The sequence below is a fragment of the Sphaeroforma arctica genome (genome assembly GCF_001186125.1).
Source record: "Sphaeroforma arctica JP610 unplaced genomic scaffold supercont1.198, whole genome shotgun sequence".
Lineage (NCBI taxonomy): Eukaryota > Ichthyosporea > Ichthyophonida > Sphaeroforma > Sphaeroforma arctica.
Genome location: NW_014040360.1, coordinates 93,747 through 105,932, shown reverse-complemented (window position 1 = coordinate 105,932; position 12,186 = coordinate 93,747). Strand labels below are relative to the sequence as shown.

The window sequence follows — 12,186 nt, the reverse complement described above, 5'->3', positions numbered from 1 at the left end:
TGTATATATAGTATATATATATATATATATATATATATATATATATATACACACACACACATATATATATATATATATATATATATACACACACGACATATATATATATATATATATATATATATATGTATATGTATATATATATATGGTATTGATTTTAATGGGTAACAACAATACCTCTTTAGTTTTAAGCAAACATGTTCGTTACACAGGAAGACAACTCTGAGAAAGAATTTGTACGTTTCGGATCGTTTTTGACCTGAAGTACTATATTTGAACGTTGAAGATCCCAGGCACAACTTTATCTTTATTGGTATACGTCTGGACGTTCAGGGTGTAAAAATACAATGAAATCTAACAAGCCAACATTGGTAGGAATAATTAAACAACTATCAGACACGCTTATTATACCTTATTGGGTGCGAATGCGCCCATATCATCTTCATCCGTAGCTAAAGTTGAGTAACCAGTGCGACCATCGTCATCGTCATAATACCCACTGTTTCGGCTACCACCTCCCCTGCCGCCACCGCGACGGACCCCTCCACTGAAAGCACCTAAACCATAACTCACAATGTACAATCAGTAGGATATAGAGCTAATGAAGAATCATTCACCTGAGCTCCGTGCAGACAGTATTTGCAGCTAAATATATTTGCAGCTATCTGCCCACCTCCGTAAATATGTGCTTTTGTAAATATATATTTGCATGACCTGTCTAGCCTGCTGTAAAGGAGTAAACGACCATCTGTACTCCCCCCCCCCCCCCCCCCGCCAGGAGGGATATAGGTGCGCCTCAGAGATCAAAAGCGTTTCTTCACAGGGGGTAGCAACATGTGAATATATCCTCACAGGGTGTGCTGGGGCCTGAGGCAGGCTGAGGTGAGATTTCTTGACGGACCCTTTCTCCCGACACACCCACAAATACGCATTGTTGTTCAGTCACACGCGCTCACACATAAACACACTCACCCACGGTGGGGGGGGGGGGGAATACCCCCCCGCTTTTCTTTCAGCCGTAATAACGGACCCGCAAAAGTATGCTATATTTTTGAAACAAAATTCTATTTAGGATCCTTTGGGGGCCTTTTTCGGGCCTACAAATGGGGGAAAAGCGTTCCGGACAGATTTCAAGTTCAATAAAAGAATTAGGGACTTTACAGCTACGCTTTCGGTGATAAACGGTAAACCCTCAACATAGCCTCCTAAAATAAAACACCCTTTTTTATTTAAAACGCGGGTGTAAATAATTTAACACCCCATCCTTGTACTAAGGGGACCTGATTTTTAAGAAGCAAACCTAATTCACTATACGTGGTTTTGGATATTATCCTAATTTGTTTTCTAGACTTTCTCTAGAAACATTTCAAAATAATTTTGCAAAGGCGCCAAGTTGATAGCTCCTGGTTCATACAGATGTGTATCGATTTATGAACAGGATTGAGCACTTTTCGACCATGTCAAATCTTGGATTTCCATGTCGCGTATTAGCAGTTTGAACCTTCTGAGGGATCTCATATAAAATAAATACAAGTATTGTTAGTTCAGAACCTACCATTGTGGTATAGAGGGCTTATTATACTTGCTCAAAAGCACCATTCACGTGCATGCATGCCCATCAATGACATCCATTTAGAGTGCGTATTCAAATATATTGCTTCATTATAATTTTCAGACTTTCGTTATAATTATATAAGCATATTCAAACTATAATAATGTTATTGTAATCACTTGTGGGTGGATATGTAGTGAATTTTGACCAAAAGTTTAGGAATTGAGATCGTCGTGCAATGCATGGCACATCAAATTTCTTTTTCTTTTGAAAAATGGCGTAAACATATTTTTTCTAGATTTATCTGCTGTAACTTGCATTACGGTTCTAAGAATGCATAAATGATATTTTTTTAGACAATATTTGTACGTGACAACATTGAAACTTTACTAATTATGCATATATAGACGCAATAATCGTGTTTTGGAGGATTCCTATGTAGTGTTAGACTCCTAAGTATAGACGGTGTTCTGCTTGTACTATGTGACCTTGGCTCCTTTGCAGGTCATTTAGGAAATACTTAATCTGGAAATGTGCCATAAAATATTGGGATTAAATAAAAATCCGGATACAGAAGATCTGGAAAGCTTCTTAATTTCCGGCCCGGTTTGTACCCCGTATATGGATGGGGTGAAGAAAAATAAATAAAAATATGTACTACAGTAATGCGCTTTAGTAGCGTCATCTCTATTTTTAGGTATCATGCACATCATCAATATTGCATACTGATTACACGGAAGTATAGTCATTGAAATAACGGTGAATTTAATGGTGAATTTTTTGTTCCAATTGCAGATTTGCCCGCGATTTGTAGGATGTAATATTATGAGGTTTTAATTGGTCACAGAATATTACTTTTTTAGGGTGCCCTATACTTGGAGTTAAATACAAACACACATTCTCGTTTGAAATGTTGTAAACTATGAAAAACTTGACACGTACTTAGCGGATCCGCTTGGAAACTATGCCATATTCTGAGGCAGTTATTGGACTATATCAGATAGGCACCCATTTCTGATTTTGTATTGGAGCCTTGAAGTCTTGAACTGTTATATGAATCGACGTGTTTGTTTTTATTTTAAACATTGACCTAATTTGTGGTAAATATATAAATACCAGCAACAGCAACTAGCTAGTAGTACAGCAGAGGCCTAGAGAGAGAGAGTAGAGAGGACGCCTGATACTGCAACGTATGCTTTGTGACACTGTGCCGGACTTCGTTTCCATAAATCTCATAAGTTGGCAGCATATGCCGGACGCCTTGCTGGTCGTGGCTTGAATATTCCAATATAAGCCCATACGTGATACGACAAGTGTATATATATATTTCTAAAAGTCGTACATATTCATTAACGTTAACAGATACCGTGATATTTTAATACAAGATACTGATATATAAAAGCACCACCCACCTCTGCAAATTGTGCTTAAAAGTTCTATTTCTATTGTAAGGGCTCGCAGACATTCCATTATTTGTCTTAGGTGCTCAACATACTGAACGAACAATCATATTTAGAAACGCAAGATGCCGACATTAAGCAAAGTTCCCCCAATTCTGAGCAAGGAACAAAAGGACTTCATGACATGGTTTGAGGCGTTGGATGATGATCAACAGAAGCAAGTGTTTTCTGGACTCATATCAAGTGTCTCGCGGAAGCCAGAAGTTAGTAAGTTTAACAAGTATCTGTAGTAAATTATATATATATATATATATATTGTACACGTATATGTATGTGTATATCTATATGTACATATATATATATATATATCTATATATATATGTATATATATTAACATGTAAATGTACATACGTATATAACAAGCTGTACGGTACACGTCGCATCCACACATTTGAAGTCCGCACACACACACACACAAACACACACACACATACACACACACACACACATATATATATATATATAAATATATAAATATATGTATATGTATGTGTATATATGTATGTATGTATGTATGTATGTATGTATGTATATATAAATTACAAATATATACAATAATATATATACAATTATATATATATATATATATTATGTGTATGTGTATGAGTATTTTTTTGTCTCGTATGTGTATACCTACATATTTGATATATTTGATATATGTATAGGTATATATATATATATATATATATAATATGTGTGGTTATGTCTATGTTTATGTATATATATGCTTATTTATCTACATACCCATATATATATGTGTTATCATGTTTTTATGTTTATATATATATGCATGTATGTATATATATATATATATTCTAGATCCATGTGTATATTTTGGTTCACTAATATACTGTTAAATTGCTGTTTTATCACATATTGTTCTATTTACATGTATTGCATGTTTATATATTTATATATTTATATATATAAATATGTATATATATATATATATTTGTGTGTGTATATGTACATGTATATGTATTTGTGTATATATGTATATTTATATCTATATGTCTGTATATTCAAATATGTTTAAGTAAATATATATATATATTAGTTATATATATATGTTTATATTTGATACATAATTTTGCGTATATGTACATTTTTATTTTGCTGTAGTGTTTGAATTAATACATGTTCAAATATGGAAATACAAAAAGTATTGGCGCTCTGATGTTACGTAAAAGGTTGTTTTAGTTTATTGGCCATTACTCATATGTATACATCTGCCCACTAGTTGTCTCAATTTAAGAGTGCTCTCGACTTATAATCGTGTATGTCTTTTTCTCTCACGCTGATAGTTTCCAGCATAGCACGTGGCATCGCCCCGTTTGACAAACGAGATTTCATGGCAGCTCTGCCCAAGAAACTAGCCATGCACATTCTGTCGTACTGCGACGCTAGGTCGCTGTGTTGTAGTGCGTTGGTGTCCAAGCAGTGGAAGAGTCTGGCAGATGACGATTCCCTGTGGCACAGGATGTGCTCGCAACATATAAACAAGAAGTGCAAACGGTGTGGGTGGGGGTTGCCTCTGGAGGCGGAGACCGAGATGAATTTCGAGGACTTGGAGAACGGAGAAGAAGTCCCTATTGTACAGAGCAATGGTTGTGGAAATGGAGACAGTAATAGTCATCCAGCGGATAGTAAAAAACGTTTATTCGGGGGTGAGATGGCCGGGTGCTTCAACAACGCCTCGACAGAAAGTGATAGTGAAAGACAGACCAAACGATTGAAAAGAGACAGGTAGATATTGCTTTTGGGGATTCGGTTTGGTTTGTTTTCGTGAGAATAAGTGATTGCTTGTGGGTAGAGAATGCGTTGGGCAGGAGAAAATCTGTATGGTGTTTTCTGTCTGAAGTATATATCTTATTGGGGAACCGAATATTTACAGTTTGTGTAGCAAAGGATGCGAAAATGTACTGTACTGTATTCTGCACCAAGTGACCGTTGTTCAAAGTCCTCCAGCTATTAAGCGAGAGTTTTCAAGTACACTTTAAAAGTCTTACTCCTCACCACACCATATTGCTTATCACAGATCATGGAAGGAGGTGTATGCCGAGCGGATGATAGTAGAGAAAAACTGGCGGAAGGGACAATTCCGGGCCGCCAAACTTAGCGCGCACACGGACAGTGTACTGTGCCTAGAGTTTGTGCGAACGCGTATTGTATCCGCGGGATTAGACAAGACTATTCGTGTGTGGGATGCCAATACGCGGGAGTGTATAAAGACTATGGAGGTGGAGAACACAGCCAAGTGTCTGCAGTTTGATAAGAAGAAGGTCATTGCGGGGTGTGTGGACGGGGGTATCCGCATCTTGTGCCTGTGTACGGGTGCTTGTGTGCGAAAGATCGATGCTCATCGAGGACAGGTCAATACATTACAGGTACGTGATAAAATTTGCCTTCTTATATGCATGAAGGCTTGAGTTTATGGATTTAGACCAGGCAGATGCTCATATTGCGATGCTTCCCCAATATTTTAAGTGTTCCGACATGGAGATCGATGCTATGCTGCGACTCTTTACATCTATACTAAGATGCTCATACTTATCCTATCACCAGCCATGAAGTACTCACGTCAAATCTCTCTTCCCCACAGTTCGACGATCTGAATCTCGTGTCCGGAGGGTCGGACAGTATTGTGCAGGTGTGGAGTTTTGTTACAGGTCGGTGTACCCAACTGAAAGGCCATACCGATGCCGTCACGTGCGTTAGACTGCACAGTGGGAAGGTGCTCAGTGGCTCTGAAGACCGGACGTTGAAGCTCTGGGATCTGCAGACTATGATCTGCCAGACGACGTTCACGGGACACAAAGACACGGTAAGTCGTAATGAGCCGGTGTCATGTTTGTACTGAGGGTAGCAGTTTGTCGCGTGCTTCACATACACAGTTAGGTACGTCCCGGTATATCGGTCCCGTGTGCTCGAGCGTTTTTGCACATGCTAGGATAGGGGCATGCTCCTTGTATTGTTGCTCCTGTACTTAACAAATATTGAGTTATATCATATCAAAGTGTTAGCATGCTGGCTAATACACAGGCCGTGGCCTGTTTAGCATGCATATTAAAGTGCTGTTCACGACTGTTGCGGCGGGCTAGCATTGTTGGCTTGTCCCGGCGGGCTAGTATTGTGAGCTTGTCCACTGGTTCGTCGCTGGATGTGGTCGGTCTCTATCCAGTCCCGTGTTCTCCGTTCGGGCACTTTTCCGCATGGCCCATCGAACTATAGTTCTATATCTCATCTCATTATCACTCAGTTATATCTATCTGAGTACTATGAGGTATCCTTTGCTCACAATTTTTTTTTGGATTTATCTTTTGTTTCTGTTGCATGTTGCAGATCACATGTGCACAGCTTTCCCACAACATCGTAGTGAGCGGAAGTCTCGACAACACCATCAAGATATGGGATACTAAGACTGGTGAATGTCTGAACACACTCTTCTCGCATACCATCGGTAAGCATCTGCAAACATCTGTATGCTAGGATACTCATACTTTATTTACGGCGTTACTAAATCACACATCGCTAAGATTTGCCATCCATTTATACTGTCTTGAATATGCCATGTTGTTGGTGTTGTGGGAGGCAATATTTGGTGCCGGTTAGTGGCTGTATTCGTCTCTGATCCTTGGGATTTGATGACGTTTTATAACAAGCCCGTGTGCTTTGTCTAGTTGTATCAACTGGTTAGAAGCGTTCACAGTACTATGTCTACTAAAGCAGGACACACATGGTATATTTATGTATATTAAATATAAATACTACATATATATGTATATATATTTTACAATTTCGATGAGTCTGCGTTAACTCGAGATCGTGCTTGATTTTTGACTTTCTGTGTTTTCTGACATTGTTTCCCGTATTATCTCTTAGGCGTCAACTGTTTACAATTCGACAGCTTGCGCATCGTCAGCGGCAGCGAAGACGGTACCATCAAGGTCTGGGATCGACAAACTGGTATGTGACCAACCGAGTTGATTCTGCGCTAGTATACCAGCTTTTATATATGGTGTGCTTCTCTTATTTACTTGCCGTAGAATGAGTTTTGTTAAAGAGTATTATCTTGTGTGTTAGTCTGTCGTATACATCCAATATCAGGCCTGGCAAACGGTAGAGGTCACGCGCTCTCGCAGTGATTCAACATATGTTTAGTATGTTTTGTTAAATTAACGCCTTCATCCTTCATCACAGGTCACTGCATGTACACTCTCCAGGGCCACGACCAGTCCGTGAACACACTGCAATTCAACGATTCCATGATTGTGTCGGGTTCGGATGATAACAATATCAAGATTTTCGACTTCTCTGCCGAACCACTTCGAATCTCTGGCTTCTGATTGGACCAAAATCGGGTGTTGTAACGAGCCTGCTACCCATTGATAGAGTCACACACGCGCTCACCCACTGCGCTGAGTACAGACCGGGCGGTTTGTGTTCAACTCTTATTTAAGAGTTCTCGCACTCAGTTTGTAGGTAGTGTACGCGCCCTTTGGCCCAGCGGTGGTATACGCTAAGAATCGGGACAGTTTTGTCTGTGTAGAGTAACATGGAAATTATCGCGAGATGCCGCGTAGGCATATACACGGATGGAGAGTTCTTTATTGGTTGGTAGATTGCCATACAATATTACTAAGTCTGTTTCAGTGGAGCTCTTAAACCCGTCGTCAGGTTTCATTCATCATTCAGCGCCTAGTTATAGTTGGACAACGATAGGTGCGCGCTCCCTGGAGATGGCGTGGAATACATGTGAGCCGTTTCTAATTATATTATGGATGAGTCAATCGAGCACGGCAGATCGATATGAAGGAGCAGAATAAATAGTAGTTTTATCGCTTGAACGAACGCCGGAGGACACCACAGAGCTCGTTCTGCTGGAGCTTGTGAGGAAATCTAGATGCGGATGAGGTGCACATGCAGCACCACAACACAATACAATTTAATACAGCTGAATAAATAGTAGTTTTATCCTTCCAATTTAACATGCACTTTTCGAACACAGTCGAACGTGTACTGGTGACAATCCTCCTGTAGTCCAATTACAAAGAAATTAATATAATAGTTCATTTGTTTAAATCTATGCACGATACACAATAACTTCAGCCAATATATGAAACCTTCGACGTTCTAAAATCTATTCCGCTTTATTTCAAATTGAGTTCCGCTGCCATGGTAGTCGTTCGTATGATTTGTTACACATACGCTGAGAGGTGCGCACAAATTGATTCGATTTCAACTAGAATAGTGTGAATTAATAAAAGTCGATGTGTTGAATACAGCGCCGAAGTACTGAGCTATCAATTGTAGTATTTTCGTGCTTTTACTATTAATATTTACCTCGTGAGGTATTTTGAAAATGTAGTTTCTATTCAATTCTCCACCATCACAGATGCCTTGAACTTTATAGCGTTGTCGCCATCTGAAATTTAGTAAACAATGGTTAATTCATCGGTGTAAGTTACAGGCTGAAAAGATTTTACGGCACCTCCAGCCTCGAAACAGGAATCCTGTTTGCTCTGGAACGGCATTGTAAGTCCAGATGTGTTCCAAACTTCGTACTCGCTATCTTTGACCTGTATAGTATGATCATCGTTGGAAACACAGAACCCGGCAGGCGTTCCAGCACTGTTAAACAGCTGCAAACCCTCAACGCCCTTCTTATCACTGATATATATATAGAACGTATCGGTGTCTTTACTCGTGTATATATCCTTGGCGGTGTTAGGCTTGACTTCCATCCATGCTACGCTAGTTAGGTCTTCTGTCTGTTCACTCCCAGTGTGCTTGTAAGCAATGGCAACCCACGCTTCTGTGTCCTTGGTGTTGTTAAGCACAAAAGTCTTATCACCGATATGCTTTATCTTATCAACACCGCTTGTGAAAGCGTCTTTGACCGAGTTGAATGTGTTTTTAATACCACTAAAAAACCCTCCATCTGAGGTCTCTTCCTCTTCGGCGGTATTCGCTGATGCTGCCGCTGCCACTGAGAGTGAAGTGCACAACAAGGCGACGGGAAAGAGTACGGTAGACAATTTCATGCTGACTGAATGAGATTTAAAGTTGTTGAGTTGAAGTATCCCTATCTGACACTGACAGTATCTTAGGTGACTTTCTACTAAATATTATTATTTTAAACTTTTAACATTGCCTCCTTAATAGAACACTTTAAAAAAAACATGGTCTTCTACATAAAAATAATTATATATTGAATCGAAGGCTGTATTTACAAAATAAAGAAATAAATATAAATACATACTGTCGAATCACTCGAAACGCGGAAACGGAAACTGTAGTGTAGAGTGTAGACTGTAGACTACATAGCAACCCTTTTGGCGAGAGCTTTTACTACTGGCTCAATTTTTTGTGTCATTGCTTAGAATATAACCTTACAAGAATCTTTGGCTTTTTTTTAGGATTCTCGATTCAATGATTCATTGCTTTTAGGTCTCTTGGATTCATAATTTCATATGTACAACAGACTATGCTTTTTTTATAAAAATAAACAACTGTTATGTACACTGTACAGTTGTCACTTGTCATATGCCTACTAAATAAAACATTCAGTTGCCTGTTGTATTTATTTAGTTTGTACACAGCTACATTGCTACAGACTACAATATACACAGTACATTCTACAGTCTGCACTTCACAGTTCACAAATTACACTCTACTCTCTACAGTGCTCTCTCTCTCTCTCTCTCTCTAGAGAGGGAGTATGCCCTGAAACCCTTGGGCCCTGGGTCATTAGCCATTAACCATTAGACATTAGCCTACTATTTTCATAAAAGGATGCAGTTCCAGTGTTCCACACTTACTGCCATGTTTCACACACACAAACTGTCACAGTCCACAGTCCACAGTCCACATTCTTCTTCTCACTCTTCCGACTTCGAGTCTTCTAACTTCTCAGTTCTCAGTCCTCACTCTCTTATTGTTGTGTTGTTGTTGACTTGTCTTGTTGACTTGTCTTGTTGTCTTGTGTTGGGTTATCGTGACTGTATTCAGGCTGAAACTATGTTAAACTTCAGCCCTTCACTCATCAGTCATCGGTCATCACTACTGTTTTTCGTGTGGGAGTGATGGGACTGTCTGACTGTGGACGCCGGCGTAGCAGTGGCCATTTGGCCGGTGTGCGCGTACCCGCCGCCTCGTGCGATGACACACTCTTCTAGCTGGAGCCTCGGGCAATGTGCTGATTCATGATTATGCTCAATCAGAATGCTTTAAAAAATGATCTGAATTATGATGAATGTCAACATACGACTCAACAAGAGTTGTCAAGTTGTCAACAGCGATGAATACTGGGTGTGTATTCTCTCCTCAATTGGTATTTGGTAGTACATTGTTCAGTATAGACTATAGAGTATAAACTACAGACTGAAGTGACTGCAGAGTGTAGTGTAGACTCACAAGACAACTGTAGTCTGTAGACTGTAGACTACTCTCTACTCTCTACTACTCTAAAAAGGGTTCCTACCAGCAGTAACCACTAACCGGGAAATATTTTTATAGTGGTCAAGCTTCTTTTGTTTAATCGCCAATAGAAGGCTATAATTTATAATTTTATTCCATTTTTATTTATTGTATTTCTATACGGCAGCGTACTCTTTTTGTGTTTAAAAAATTTAAAAAAAACATTGGTGTATGAGTACTGTATGTACATTGTAGTTTGTACTTTCTACTGAATTAACACATATTTTAAATTTGATATTACTGGGAGGTGGACTATGGAGTGTGGAGTTGTGGCCTGTGGTCCGTCTGTGGACTGTGGACGTGGAGTCCACACTGCTCTCTCTAGAGTAGTACATAGTTCTCGAGTCTGGACTCTGGAGTCAGTACTCGCTGGAGCAGCTCCGGTCTTCGCCCTGTCGCCCACTCACAGTCAGTCACTCACTCTCTTCTTGTGTTGTTGTTGAGTTGTTGTGAGTCTGACTGTCTGAAAGCCTGAGAGAGTCTGAGACTTGAGACTTTTCAACTGTTCAGTCTTCAGTGTTCATCATTTTTCACACTTCACTGACACAGTCACTATCACAAGTCACAACACTTACAGTTCGAAAAAACAAAAAGCAAAAACTGTCACGCCTCACTAGTCATTGCTCAGTGCTCACCACTGGAGTCAAAAATGAGTACTGGTCCCTGGACTCGAGCAATATTTCAGAGTAGACGATCCTCATTAGTCATTACACATCAATAATTTATTGATTATTGTATTATTTTCTGTCTTGAAATACATACTATCACAATTCCATATGATTATGTATTATGTGACAAGTGATTCTTAATAAAAAAATCTGTTGTACTTTGGTCAGACTGTGCGTGGCTGATCCGTGTGTTTATGTGAAGCTGTACGGCTGTTACTAGAGTCTCTCTGTGGGTAGTAAAGCTAGTAGTAGTAGCGAGCGAGAGAGAGGATCGAAGAAAGCAAAAATGTTGATGGAAATGGTGCAACGCAATCAATTTGGAAAAAAAAGTTATCAGGGCATATATACATATTCTGATCATTAAAATCAACAACTGCGAAGTGAGCTCTAAACCACTTTACAACTGCGAAGGAAGATTCGGTGAAGGATCGTGAATTACTTGTTCAACTAGTTGTGTCTATTGTATCTGATCTGATTACAAAATATGTCTAACAGCAGTGACCATGGGCATGATTCGTTGGAGGAAGTTGATCCTCAGTATGTCACTGAGCCTAGAGTACAAATGTTTGCATCTGTAGACCACATGCCCAATAGAACTTACGGACACATTTTTGAAGAAGACACGCGGAAAGAATCGAGTCTGAAAGGTGGACTGGAATCCCAAATAGACTTGCTGGTAACTCCTCTACCAGAGCCATACGCAAAGGTAAACTAGCTGCGGTGTGCAGACATATCATAACTGTGAGAGTACAAACTATTGAAGGCGCCATCATAATTTTGCTATACATTTCCTTGGATCTCAAGATCTTCCCTTAATATTTGATATTCATGATGCTTTGAGTGTAGCGAAAGGCTGACGTCATATCATCCAGACACCTACTATATATATATACATTATAAATATACATTCATAAATATACATTCATATATATATATATGCATTCATATATATATATGAATATCTATATATATATATATAGATATGCTATTCATATATATATATGAATATCTATATATATATATATAT

At 39.1% G+C, this 12,186-nt stretch overlaps 2 protein-coding genes across 2 annotated transcripts; one reads left to right on the top strand and one right to left on the bottom strand.

Moving 5' to 3' along the window:
• The first annotated feature begins 2,903 nt into the window (after positions 1–2,903).
• On the top strand, positions 2,904–8,044 carry SARC_03756 (hypothetical protein). The gene is made up of 7 exons (XM_014302449.1): positions 2,904–3,219; positions 4,317–4,758; positions 5,051–5,399; positions 5,615–5,836; positions 6,355–6,472; positions 6,895–6,978; positions 7,213–8,044. The coding sequence occupies exons 1-7, from the start codon at positions 3,078–3,080 to the stop codon at positions 7,356–7,358; spliced, it is 1,503 nt and encodes a 500-aa protein (XP_014157924.1). The 5' UTR covers positions 2,904–3,077; the 3' UTR covers positions 7,359–8,044.
• A 217-nt stretch (positions 8,045–8,261) lies between these two features.
• SARC_03755 (hypothetical protein) lies at positions 8,262–9,167 on the bottom strand. The gene has a single exon (XM_014302448.1). It carries the CDS (start codon positions 9,054–9,056, stop codon positions 8,445–8,447), a length of 612 nt encoding a protein of 203 aa, XP_014157923.1. The 5' UTR covers positions 9,057–9,167; the 3' UTR covers positions 8,262–8,444.
• Between the last annotated feature and the right edge of the window lie 3,019 nt (positions 9,168–12,186).